Raw genomic sequence first — 14,082 nt, 5'->3', positions numbered from 1 at the left:
CGCAGGTGTTTTCTCTGGGCCAAGGGTCATTTAAAATGGACTGCAGCAAAGTGGAAAACTGTTCTGTGGTCAGACGAATCAAAATTTGAAGTTCTTTTTGGAAAACTGGGATGCCATGTCATCTGGACTAAAGAGGACACGGACAACCCAAGTTGTTATCAGCGCTCAGTTCAGAAGCCTGCATCTCTGATGGTATGTGGTTGCATGAGTGCGTGTAGCATGGGCAGCTTACACATCTGGAAAGGCACCATCAATGCTGAAAGGTATATCCAAGTTCTAGAACAACATATGCTCCCATCCAGATGTCGTCTCTTTCAGGGAAGACCTTGTATTTTCCAACATGACAATGCCAGTCCACATACTGCATCAATTACAACATCATGGCTGCGTAGAAGAAGGATCCGGGTACTGAAATGGCCAGCCTGCAGTCCAGATCTTTCACCCATAGAAAACATTTGGTGCATCATAAAGAAGAAGATGCGACAAAGAAGACCTAAGACAGTTGAGCAACTAGAAGCCTGTATTAGACAAGAATGGGACAACATTCCTATTCCTAAACTTGAGCAACTTGTCTCCTCAGTCCCCAGACGTTTGCAGACTGTTATAAAAAGAAGAGGGGATGCAACACAGTGGTAAACATGGCCTTGTCACAACTTTTTTGAGATGTGTTGATGTCATGAAATTTAAAATCAACTTATTTTTCCCTTAAAATGATAAATTTTCTCAGTTTAAACATTTGATATGTCATCTATGTTGTATTCTGAATAAAATATTGAAATTTGAAACTTCCACATCATTACATTCTGTTTTTATTCACAATTTGCACAGTGTCCCAACTTTTTTGGAATCGGATTTGTGTATATATATATATATATGTATGTATATGTGTGTGTTTCTAATGTTGTCTTGTCATTGCTATTTTAGGGTGTTCTGGGTGGTTGCATTGTTATATGGTTGCTAATGTGTTCTGTGTTCTTTTTTTTTTAGCACATTGCTATGTGGTTGCCAAGGTGTTTTGGGTGGTTGCTAGGTGGTTACTTACTGGCTTATGTCAAAAGATCCCACCCTGAACTCTCTAAGATATTCTGGTCTCATTCCTTGCTTTGGTGTAATATTTTGCCATCCACTCCTGTTGAGAAGCACCAGAACACAAACTGCTCAATTTGAGGTATCATGCATGTCTGTTGCACAAATATTGTGAGATGAAGTTTAATATTTTAGGTTACAAAGCATCACTAACTACCTATAGACCAATTGCCTGACATTCCTTTGCCTGCTATTGGATTTTTTGACTACTTCATTATTGATTAATTTCTTTGGTTTCTCATGAGCTTCCACTCATCCTTTATCTATTAAGGGACTAAGTTTCATCCCAACGAAACCCAATCTTTGGCCCTCTTTGCCCTCCAAGAATGCACAAAACAGAAACCGCTGTCAGCATCAAAACGGGCGTCTCATGTTTCCGAACCTCCCCACATGGACGGGGGTGTTATGACCTAGAGCCTGCTTAGACGGCACCACCTTCACTTCGAAACAATCCAGACTTCGTAGAGGTTCGATTTAGCTAGCTAGATCACCATTTAGTCCGTTGCAATGGGTTCAGCTGAAGAGGACGAGCAGCCCCGGCCATCAGACATCACTGTTTTCGGAGCCAACTGCACCCTTCATGGGCTGAGCCACATCTTCCTGCCTGGAGGAGTAACGTTTAGACGTCTGCTCTGGGCAGCAGCATTCCTCTCCTCGCTGTCCATCTTCCTCTACCAGGTGGCTGGAGCCGTGATGGACTACCTCAGCTATCCTCATGTCACCATCCTGGATGAAATGGACAGTCCCGTCATGTACTTTCCAGCCATCACTCTCTGCAACTACAACAGCTTCAGACGCTCCAAAATGATCCGCAATGATCTCTTCTGGATGGCGGGATTGCTCGGCGTGGAGCAAAGTGACTTTGATGACTTCATGGCTGCCCTGGGACAGCCGCCGGACAACAGCAAGTTCTTCCCTAGCAAGACCTTCAACATGCTGGAGTTTGTGCAGAGGACCAGCCACAGCATTGATGAAATGCTGCTGGACTGCAAGTATCGTGGAAAGGACTGCGGTCCAGAGAACTTCACAACTGTGAGTAAAGGTGGACAAAGGTTCACTGAATGGACAGTTTTTAGGCAATTGAACCACTTTTGATGAGGGCTAGGGATGCACATACTGTATGAGTCAGAACCAAAGTGTTATTGGCTCATTTATTTATTTTTTTCTATTTATTGTTATTGGTCTTTATTGGATGTTTTGTGTATTTTTAGTTTAAAGTTTTTATTTTAAGTTTAAAATCTTGCTCTCTAGCAAATCTCTAAATTAATATCCATTAATTTCATACATATAACATTGTAATGTTCTAATATCTAAATACACTTGATTGATTTTCTTAAAGTTTATATATATATTACCGTATAGAATTATTATCCATTATAGCTAAACATAGTATAGCCTTAGGCTTAGAAATATGTATTATTTCTTTAATTATGTGCATGTATTTAATTATCCAATATGGGTAAACAATACCAGTAAATTAAAAAAAATTATCTAAGACTGACCATTAAATTATTATATTATATTATATTATATTATATTATATTATATTATAGCTGTTTTTTTTAGTTTTTTTTTTACAGTTATAAAATAAATAAAATAAATAATTTGATTGATTGATTCCCTAATCATTTCCTGAGGGTGTCTAATCATCACATAAAGACAAACCAATAAGACCCCTGAGCAGAAAATGGGTTATTCCAAATTTTGAGGCTAATCTTGATTGTTGATTAATTGAAACAAGAGACAAGATCATCAATTTCGATCGATTTTGACGCTACCTCTAAAATACTACTTTCCACTTGATTTAAATATCACCAAAAATGTGAAACTTCTAGGCAATTAGAAAGTGTGTTCATGTGACCTTTACGTTTCTTCTCTGTTGAAGGAACTTGTGCTAAAAAACATCTTAGTCCGCCAGCAAATGGCTGTCAAAGCCTGGAGAAAAAAGGATTGCATTTCAATGATATGGCCCATTGATTTGAGTAATGAAAGTGGAGCCGTGCACAGGGTCTGTTGCTCTAAAAAGAATCTGTCCTTTTGCACTGATCAAGTGTCTGTGCTTCATATCCAAATCTTCATCTTATCTATCATAGCAGAAGCTGCAGAACTGCTGCTGGACCATCAGAAGAAGTTCTGCTTTTATAAACACCAGGTTCAGGACGACATTGACGTCAAGATCCAAAGCTTCTGCTTTTGGGATTGGAGATATGATGGATTTGTCACATCCTTGCTTTCACTAGATTTTCGATTTCAGCTGAATATCGGTAATTCAAGCTGCTCAGTCAGCTCTAAGTTTAGAGAGATTTTATTAAATATGCATGAATGCCTTCGTCGAGTGCATATGTTTCCCAAGCCTTAGGCACGGTGGTCTGATAGTCTGGCAGAGATCATTAGCAAGAAATATATCCATCAGTTAGCCGCTAATGCTGTTGAGTTGTTTCAGCTCATGATACGACTTTTAATTGCTGCATTAATACAGCCGAGGACACAAAAACAAGCAGGGACGCAACAAATTGAATGCGCTGTTTTGTACTTTTCAACGCACAACCAATTGTAATACATGTTTGAACATTTCATTACCTCAAAAACGAAACTAAAATGCAACAAAAGCAATCGATAAAGCAGTCGATGAGCTTATAAGGTTTGTGTAAAACAATCCCAAAAAGTCATTTACTTCAGAGTTTCTGCACCAGATCATTTTAGAAGTGTTTGTATTTGAGGCATTGTGTAAAATGGTTGGTGTCCATTACTTTACAGAGACACCAGCACAGCCACATTGATCGAATAAGTCAGCCTTGTGTCATGATGAAATTGTCTCTCAAGCTGCTGTCCAGACCTGAGACTAATTGTTTTGTTGGCAGTCGACATGTCTACATAATGTCTTTCATCTAGCAGTGAAGTGTGCAGTTTCTCACCACAGGATTGTCTTTCAGTAATCTGTATATGGTGCGGCCTAATCAATGCAACAAACGAGAACGTTGTCTCAATGTTTTTATGACAGCGCTCACAATCAGGAAAATTGTCATTTGTTGTATGCTTGTAATTGCCGTCGTTCTTGTGTGAACATGATTGTGATAGACATTAGAGCTCCACGATTCTGGATAATTTGCGAATCACAATTTTTTGTTTCAAATGATTCTCCCACAATTCTGAACAGACAAATTTAATAAAATAACATGTAGTTTACTGAAGGTTCTTACAAAATGTTAATTGCTGCCATCTGTATACAAATGTTTAAAGGGGTCCTTGATTATGATTTCACGTTTTTAACTTTAGTTAGTGTGTAATGTTGCTGTTTGAGCATAAACAACATCTGCAAAGTTACGACGCTCAAAGTTCAATGCAAAGGGAGATATTTTCTTTTACAGAAATCACTTTTTAAGGACTACAACAAATGGCTGGTAGGGACTACAACAAGCTTCTTCCTGGGTTGGTGACATCACAAACTCAAATTTACATAAACCCCGCCCCTGAGAACACACAATAAAGGGAGTGAGGCCATGTTGGGCTGCTTTAGAGAAGAGGAAGAGTTGTTGTAGTAGAGTGTTGTTGCCATGCCGTCATTTTACGCCGGACTGCTTCACAAACGAGGGTCAATTTAACGCCGGATTTGCACAAAAGATTAACATGACGACACATGCTAGTCGATGAGTTGAATCAACTCCACAGCAACTACATACATTTATCCACTAACCATTCAGAAACATCCAGTTTCATTCTAAAAGTTGTAACTTCTTCCTGAGTCTCTCCATCAGTGTCGACTCCGGTTTGAACAATGTAAGGCTGAACACCGTTACTGACAATCCTCATTTTGGCTGCGTGAGATTCTCCAGCTTTGTTGTTGTTGAGCAACCGAAGCGTGAGCTGTTAAAGCTCCGCCCTTGTTTATTTTTGCTCACACCCAAGTAGGGGCAAATTTGAAAAGCTATAATAAATGATCTGTGGGGTATTTTGAGCTGAAACTTCAGACACATTCTGGGGACACCAGAGACTTGTATTACATCTTGTAAAAGGGGCATTATAGATCCCCACTTTTTTTTTTTTTAAAAATCGGTTTGATTGAATGATTCAATGACTCTGATGAATACTGGATGTTTAATTACTGGATGAATAGCATTTTTGAACAAATCTCTTGAATGATTCAATGACAAACACATTTTTGTAACAGTCACTTGTCGCCACCTAGTGACTTAACAATGTAATCGATACAATTGTTTTTTGAAGTGCCAAGTTACTTTCAAAAGGTGATTTGCTCTATTTTGATCACTACCATAGACATCAGTGTTTATATCCTAACTATAAACTTTTATCTCAGTACTTCCGTGATCATTTTAAATTTTGACACGCATAAATAACAATACAGTGTGGTTGAAAAGGAAGCTGTTTCATACACATGACAACTGCTCTCTCTAGATCAGCGGCAACTCAAACACAGATTTGAATGTTCTGGTGTGATTTTGTCAAAGGTTAAATAGACACAGGTGAATCGTTGTCATTTATGAATAAGATGGTGTCGTGTTTGAATCGTGATTGCAATCTTTTAACCATTAATCGTGCAGCTAGTAGGCATGAAACGGAAGTTGCCAGTCTTTTCTTCCATTAGCAACGCATATCTGAGTGAAACGGCTTCTCAAACAAGAAAAAATGTAGGGAGGGACTTGATTTTGTCCATTGAGAATTGATTGGATGGTTGTGATTTATTATTGGTCGATCTCATGTGAGTGACCGGTTGCTCCGCCCTCATGCCAGTAAACACATCATCAGAGAAGAGATGTTGCTGCAAGAGGAAGGGGAAGTTATTTTGATTAAAGATTAGGAGGGCATATGAATTTAAAAAAAATGTACACATTTGAATAATTTATAATTCTATATAATTCTATTCACACTAATGTGGCAGCACTGCAGTACAGAGATGGTAATGCTATGGTACTTTGATATATACAATGGTACTCAATTTCTTATACTATCATATTTTTTTAAACTACAGTGACTGTATACATTACTTTGGTTTTACAATGGTAACTGTCAAGAACGTGTCTCAAGTCAAGTCACCTTTATTTATATAGCGCTTTTGACACAATGCAGATTGTGTCAAAGCAGCTTTTCATTGATAACTGGTACATTATTTTGGCTGCACAGCAGCTCTTAAAGAATAGTGTCAATGCAGGCAGATCAAAGCACTGTTGATTATCAAATGTCAAGTCAAATGTCAAGTGTCCCCAACTAAGCAAGCCAAAGGCGACAGCGGCAAGGAACCCAAACTCAGGTAACATAAGGAAGTTACATATTGTCTATGCTAGGCTATGAAGGTCATGCTAACATAAAAATCAGATAATTGTCATGGGCTGTCTCCGAAATCACAATCTCTTGAGTAGGTACTTATTTTGAAGAAGTACTTTGTGAGTGCTAAAAAAGTATATTCTAGGAGTATATAGTATGAATGCATGTAGTATGAATGTAATCGGGACGTACTACATTCGCCATGCTGTCATTATCATGTGACATACCAGCGTCAGTTGTGTCTCTTCACTGCCATTCACAAAACCTCTCCCATGGCCTCATGCAATAATAAAGTGTCCATCGAATTCATACTTCAGAATCTCGCCGGAAGTAGTAGGTCATCTGGTACTTTGGCCTTCTGTTTTATGAGTACAGTGAATTCAGACATGCTTTCGCCTACTATAGTATAGAAATGTATGCGATTTCTGATTCAGCCATTGTCCTGTCATTTTTAGAAGAGTGTATTGGAAAAAATTGATATTTAGGCTAAAAACAGCAACTCATTAGTGCTATAGTTAGCTAAACTACTCGGCATTCCAATAGCTCTGCCGGCAGTAGTAAAATAAGGTTCGTCATTGCAGTATGTGTTGGTGTGAATGCCTTTTACTTCGGCGGGAACTTTCATGCCCAGCAGGACTCTTTTGTTTGTATAATGCGTAAATGAGCTAGTCAGTTAAGAGTGGCTCAAAATATTAGCTCCCTGCCGACTTAGCGTACCCAAGGCAACGGCGGAAAGAGTATTATGGCTTACGTTCTGGTCACTCCAGGGTAATTTTGCAAGGAAAACAGTGTGACTGTGCAGTGCATCTGACACATAAGCTGTTTTACAGCCACATCACACTAGCTGCCTAATAATGGGATGGCATGCTTTGCTTCATTATAGCATTAGATACTCTGGTCTCCTCAGGCACTAGAGTCATCTTGCAGGACAACAAAAAAGTATCACGTTATTAAATTGCTTTCGGATATGCTAACATCGCAATGCCACAGTTGGGGATGTACCCGTGTACAAAGCTAATTCCGTGGTATGTGTTTTGAAAGAAGTCTCACCAAGGCTGCGTTTATTTGATCATTAATACAGTAAAAACAGTAATATTGTGAAAATATTATTACAGTTTAAAATACCTGTTTTCTATTAGAATATATTTTAAAACGTAATTCATTCCCTGTGATGCAAAGCTGTGATGTCTCTTTCAAAAGCAGTTGGAAAAGTATAACATTTGGTCTGGCGTGAGCTTGTTTTGTGATGTAGACATGTCTGATCAGATCTTATGATGATGGGTTGTAGTAGTGACTCTGGAAATGAAAGCAAGATGATGGGTACTAGATGGAGTATTATGGCATGAGATGGGTGTGAAGATGCCTTTGCGGTTCCAAATGAGTAGCATAAGGGTGAGCCGAAATGCGATGGGCCTGAGATGGAGTGATTTGGGAATTAACTGTATGGATGTGGCATTGATTTAGTGCTGCAGGGAGAGATGGAGCGAGCAGAAGCAGAATGTACTGAGTCCCTTTTCCTTTCCATCTTAGTCACACACCCAACAGCTGCCCACACTAATGAGCTTGTTTCTGCCAGCCAGGAGTCTGAATCTCTCTAAACAGAAACAGCAAACCAAAAGCATCTAATTTCCCAGGCTAAGGTCTTTTACTGGACTAAATTATACTTTTAAATGGCTTCCAGTGGACAGATTCTTTTTAATTCTTCTTGAAAGCCAAAGTGAATGAAGCCACCTTTATTAGACCCATAATGTGTTTCTTCTGAACTGAAATCATGTACCTCTATTAGAAGTTTGTTATTTTCTGTGTTAGATTCCATCTCTATTTGAAATGACCCCTAAGGTGGCAATATCGACATTGTAATAAAAAATATATTTTAAATGTATATTCTGAATAAATATGTACATTAAATAACTGCATTATTTATATATATATATTAGTTTTCTGTTTTATTTATTTAATGTATGTTTATTTATATATTTTGGATAATGCCTGTTTTAATTATATATTTGAGCAGCATGTGTATTTATTTGTATAAATAAATCTAATAGATAGATAGATAGATAGATAGATAGATAGATAGATGCATTGAAATAATTATTTATTATAATTCGTTTTTATATGTATTGACATTTTAATTATATATTTTTAGATTTATTTTTATAATTTGTAATATATATATTTTATATATATATACATTTTTTTGTGTTATTTTTGTATTTTTTATATTAAATTTTTTTTCAAATATATATATTCTGAATAAATATGTATATTAAATAAAACTTGCATTATTAAATTTTTTATATATTATGTATTTTTGTTTTGTGTTTTATTTATTTAACATTTGTTAATTTATATATTTTGGATAATGCCCATTTTAATTATATATTTAAGCAGCATGTGTATTTAGATAGATAGATAGATAGATAGATAGATAGATAGATAGATAGATAGATAGATAGATAGATAGATAGATAGATAGATAGATAGATAGATAGATAGATAGATAGATAGATAGATAGATAGATGCATTTAAATAATTACTTTTTATTATTTTTTTATATTTTTATATTTATTGTCATTTTAATTATACATATATTTTTTATTATTTTATTTATTTTTTATAATTTATAAAATACATTTTATATGTATTCTTTTTTTGTTATATATATATATATATATATATATATATATATATATATATATATATATATATATATATATATAATTTTTTTTTTTTTTTTTTTTTTCAAAAAATATGGATGGTTGGATGGGAAAAAAAATCTCTTAATCTGATCCAGTTAAATGCTGGCTAAATCGTGAATTTAAAAATAAAAGGTAAAATTGGAGTTATGGATCAATGTCAAACGCTTCCTCTCGACTTCTTGATTGATTGTCCTAATTTAAAATTGAACACTGTGTTTCAGGGTTTGCCACTGACAGTTTATTACCCATATGTTAAATTGCCAGAGAGTGTTTATTTTATTAATGCCATATTTCAAAAGTTGCGTTATAAATCACTGGATCATTATGATTGATTCCTTTCATTGTGAACCTAAAATAGCATCAAATTGTTACACGGTAGTGAAAAATACACAGGAAATGTCTTCGCATCATCAGGAAATAAATTCATCTATCAGACAGTTGATGTCACGGACCCGGTGGAAAATCCCAAAACATTTCAGAAGATCTTTCTGAAGGTTTTCATCACATTAGAAGGCACAGTCTTGTCTTTTTCTATTTTTTTTTTCTATATATTTTTTTCTGATTAACAAATGAGGCCTCGCAGCCTTTCCATTAGTTTCAAACAGTGTGACCTTGTGTCTCGTATTACATTCCTATGCGCAAGGCTTCTGTTTCCCATAATGCTGTAAGAGATCTATAGCACATCTCAGTCTGCTCAGGCACCTCCATCATCGCTCCAGGGTTTTGTTACCACTTCAGTGTAAACCGAGATTTCCCCAAATGATGCGTCCCCTTTTGTATGGCTGATTAAAATCTTCACTTCCTGGTCCGGTATCTTTTCATAATACTTTAATACTTTCTGTGGTGTGAAAATCTAATCAGTAATTGTGTGAGCAAACATTCAGATCTCTTTGAAAGTATCTGTAATTAATTTAGATTGTGATTAATTCTCCTGGGTCGAACATTTGGCCATTATGTTCTCACCTAATGATGTTTAATTTGTGTCTGATGCAACCTGGGATGTTAATGCAACCCGGCTGTGGATGTAATAGTCTGCTGATGGTCATTTCAGATGAGATCATATGAGCATCTGTGTTGTATGTGAAATTAATATGGCGAGGCTCAGCTGTGGTCTCTCTGATTCAATGGACAAGTGCCTAATTTGATCAATAGCTCTTTCTCGAGCAGTATTGTGGAACGAGCCTCTTGAACATTTGTCATGATGTTGTGTTATGTTCTGGCACAGACAGTAATGTAATGATATCCCGACTTCACAACTTGCCAACACAACCACGAATGCGGCACATTAAAGGAATCTTTAGCTTTCAGTACAAGCTTTCTTGATCACATTTGTGAACCATGGAAAATAATCTTTCACTCAAATCATAATCATGCACTTACAGTGTTAGTCAATAGGGGATAAATGTTAAAATGTCATCCAATATTTTATAACTTTAACACACACTGTCAACTTGGATAACTTAGTTATGTATTTTGTCACGACCAGATCAAATCTCTAAGTATCATCGGCATAGCAGTGGAAATTAATTCCATGTTTTCTTATAATATTACCAAGTGGCAGCATATATATTGAAAAAAGCAGAGGGCCTAACACCGATCCTTGTGGCACTCCATAATTTACTGATGTTATCTTCTATCTTTTCCCTGTTTCAATAAACAAAACGGTGCCTGTCTGATACGATCTAAACCACCTGAATGCCTGTCCCTGAATACCGATGTAATTTTGCAGTCGATCTAAGAGTATTTATGATCTATAATGTCAAACGCAGCCTTGCTCAGAAGCTAGATGTAAGTAATTTGTCATTTTAATGAGCGCAGTTTCTGTGCTCTAAGGTCTGAATCCTGACTGAAATTTTTCATAGATATCATTGTTTTGCATAAAGGAGCACAATTACATGTTCTCTTTTTTTATAGTTATTTGTATATTTATTTAGTTTTATGCCTCATATAATATGCCAGTATTACTACTTTAAATAATAAGTGTTTTTTGTGATGTCACAATCCCCTACATTTCAATGTCCTTCCCTCCTTTTTTTTTTTTTTTTTAAATCTGAATCCATTCATTGCACTCAGAAATATGCCAGATTATGCAAGTAAAAAGGGTTGTAAATACCATTTCATGTTGAGTTTACACCAGCTCATGCCAAGCACAACTATAGGGTTGATGTCAAGATTCTAAGTGAACTGAAATTTTTAGTATGGCTTCCTAAAGGCCTATTCACATCAAGAAAGATAACTATAAAGATAACTATATTTGCATCCACACCAACGAACGATAACAGTCTGTTTATTCTAAATGGTTTTTTTTTTTTTTTTTGCTACATGTTTTTTCTGTTCTTGTTACATTTACACAACTTTAACCAGCAGATGTCCTCAGCATGCTATGTTTCGAGAGAATAGCTAGTGTAATCGATCTTATCTAACAGTGAATTTAGCTGACAAAGTCAATAGTGGAATAAAAACAACACCTGTTCTTTTTCACTGCAACTTAAAAGGAAGCAAGACAGTATTGTCGAAACTAGCACTGGATATCTGAGGTAATTTTATTTTACACAGTTTGCTAGCCTGGCATACTGATCTCATCATTAATATTTTTCACCATTTATTCCGAGTGTGACCGATATTCATTTTCTTTAAAGTATCCTTGAGAAGGGGGTTTGACTTGCCAACCAGTGGTGGCTTTTTCTGGACCTCGACGATTAAAGGTACCCTAGAACCAGTTTTCACAAGATGTAATATAAGTCTAAGGTGTCCCCTGAATGTGTCTGTGAAGTTTCAGCTCAAAATACCCCATAGATTTTTTTTAATTAATTTTTTTAACTGCCTATTTTGGGGCATCATTAACTATTCACCGATTCAGCGCGCGGCCCCTTAAAATCGACTATAATACAGTGTATTTACAAAGTTCACAGTTCACACAGCTAATATAACCCTCAAATGGATCTTTACAAGATGTTCTTCATGCATACTGCATGTATGCGTCGGTATAGTATAGTATTTATTTTGATGTTTACATTTGATTCTGAATGAGTTTGATAGTGCTCCGTGGCTAACGGCTAATGCTACACTGTTGGAGAGATTTATAAAGAATGAAGTTGTGTTTATGAATTATACAGACTGCAAGTGTTTAAAAATGAAAATGGCGACGGCTGTCGTGTCTCCATGAATACAGTAAGAAACGATGGTAACTTTAACCACATTTAACAGTACATTAGCAACATGCTAACGAAACATTTAGAAAGACAATTAACAAATATCACTAAAAATATCATGATATCATGGATCATGTCAGTTATTATCGCTCCATCTGCCATTTTTCGCTATTGTCCTTGCTTGCTTACCTAGTCTGATGATTCAGCTGTGCACAGATCCAGACGTTAATACTGGCTGCCCTTGTCTAATGCCTTGAACATGAGCTGGCATTTGCAAATATTGGGATCATACATATTAATGATCCCGACTGTTACGTAACAGTCGGTGTTATGTTGAGATTCACCTGTTTTTCGAAGGTCTTTTAAACAAATGAGATTTATATAAGAAGGTGGAAGCAATGAAACTCAACGTATGTCTTTTCCATGTACTGAACTCTTGTTATTCAACTATGCCAAGGTAAATTCAATTTTTGATTCTAGGGCACCTTTAACTTCTTCGCAATGTCGTCTGCCATTTTAAATGCGCGAGCCCTTAAATTAGAATGGATTCTGATTGGCTGTCAGTGTTTTATCGTTCAACAGCAAGGAAAAAATAATTCTGAAAGTGATCCCAATGATAGCGTTTCTCTATATCGTTATAGCTGTGGTGTGGACACTGCTATTCTTTTATATTTAGAACGGTTTTTAGAACTATATCGTTATCTTTATTTATCGTTCTTGGTGTGAACAGGCCTTAAGATTTTACATATAGCACACATACTCGTGTACACCTTTTTTATAAATATGCTTTTTTTTTTTTGGCTTTATGGCTTCATTCGTTGTAATTGCATAGAAAAAATGACCAGTACATTATTCAGAACATCTCCTTTTGTATTTCATGGAAGAAATAAAGTCGTACGGGTTGAGAAAGACTTTAAAGTATTTTCATTTTTGGGTGAACTGATCCTTGAAGAGAGTCCAGCCTTTCTTGACTAACTCCAAATGTTGAGGTTGCAGGAGTATTAAACCCGAGGCAGGTTGTTCATGGTGTGTGAGTGACAGAACAGGTCTGTTCCTTCTCCTGATTGTGCTCGGTGCTGCTCTCTCATTCGGGAGTCGCGGAACAAGGCCCTGGGTTTGAAGAAAACAGCATCTGTTATTTACTGATACAGACACACTCGTCTCCCAGCAGACTCTGCGTTTGGGGAATACAGAAGCAGCCAGGCAATGCTGAAACTCATTTGATTCCTCCGCTGGCTTCTGACTCGCTGAATCATTTCTCCTTTTAACAGATTTAAAATATGTTTCTGCTTTGATCTCTGTTTGTAACCAACATTTTAACATGTTGCAGTAATTAGCATTTTGGGAACACACTTGTTTGGTTTGAATTTGTGATGTTTTGGGGCTAAATTAATCTGATTTCTTTGCTTTTAAATGAGGCTTTCATAAAGTATCCTTTGTCATGGTAACATTAGTCATTAACCGCACAAGTTAGCATTTACCTAGTGCTATGTGAGAAGTATGGCCACAAGATGGCGCTGTTACCAAAGAGATGAAATGTTTTCCACAAGAAAATAAATGTATGAGCGTATTTTAGATACATGAACTGCACAATAAATGCTAGTTTAGCCCGATTTCTGGACTTGTTTGACAGTGTAGATTTGGTCTAAGGTTGTTTGAAATAAAAGACTTGTTTTTATGAAGTATTTTGGGTAAAAATTCTGTTACTTGTTCAAAAGCCTTCTAAAAACAATTTGATATTGGCAAAAGAGAGGAATCCAAAACTCTTTATGATAAGTTTTCCAAAATTTTGATGGATGTGCAAGCTAAGATGGTGAAAGAATTTGTGAGATTGATTATAGAGATGAGGATTAAGAAGAAA

General features: G+C 36.2%; 1 protein-coding gene across 2 annotated transcripts in view; it reads left to right on the top strand.

The window, feature by feature from the left end:
• asic1c (acid-sensing (proton-gated) ion channel 1c) overlaps nucleotides 1-14,082 on the top strand; it is a 107,873-nt gene that overhangs the window by 57,483 nt on the left and 36,308 nt on the right. The window contains exon 1 of one of the 2 annotated variants that reach the window (XM_048175451.1): nucleotides 851-2,118. The exons of the other annotated variant lie outside the window; for it this stretch is intronic. Within the exon in view, the coding sequence (XP_048031408.1) occupies nucleotides 1,594-2,118 (525 nt within the window). The 5' untranslated portion in view covers nucleotides 851-1,593. Of the gene's footprint in view, nucleotides 1-850; nucleotides 2,119-14,082 lie in introns of those variants that run through there. 2 annotated transcript variants of the gene reach the window in all.

The sequence above is a fragment of the Megalobrama amblycephala genome, linkage group LG22 (genome assembly GCF_018812025.1).
Source record: "Megalobrama amblycephala isolate DHTTF-2021 linkage group LG22, ASM1881202v1, whole genome shotgun sequence".
Taxonomy (NCBI): domain Eukaryota; kingdom Metazoa; phylum Chordata; class Actinopteri; order Cypriniformes; family Xenocyprididae; genus Megalobrama; species Megalobrama amblycephala.
The sequence above is the reverse complement of the archived record's forward strand: the minus strand, read 5'-3'. Positions and strand labels throughout refer to the sequence as shown.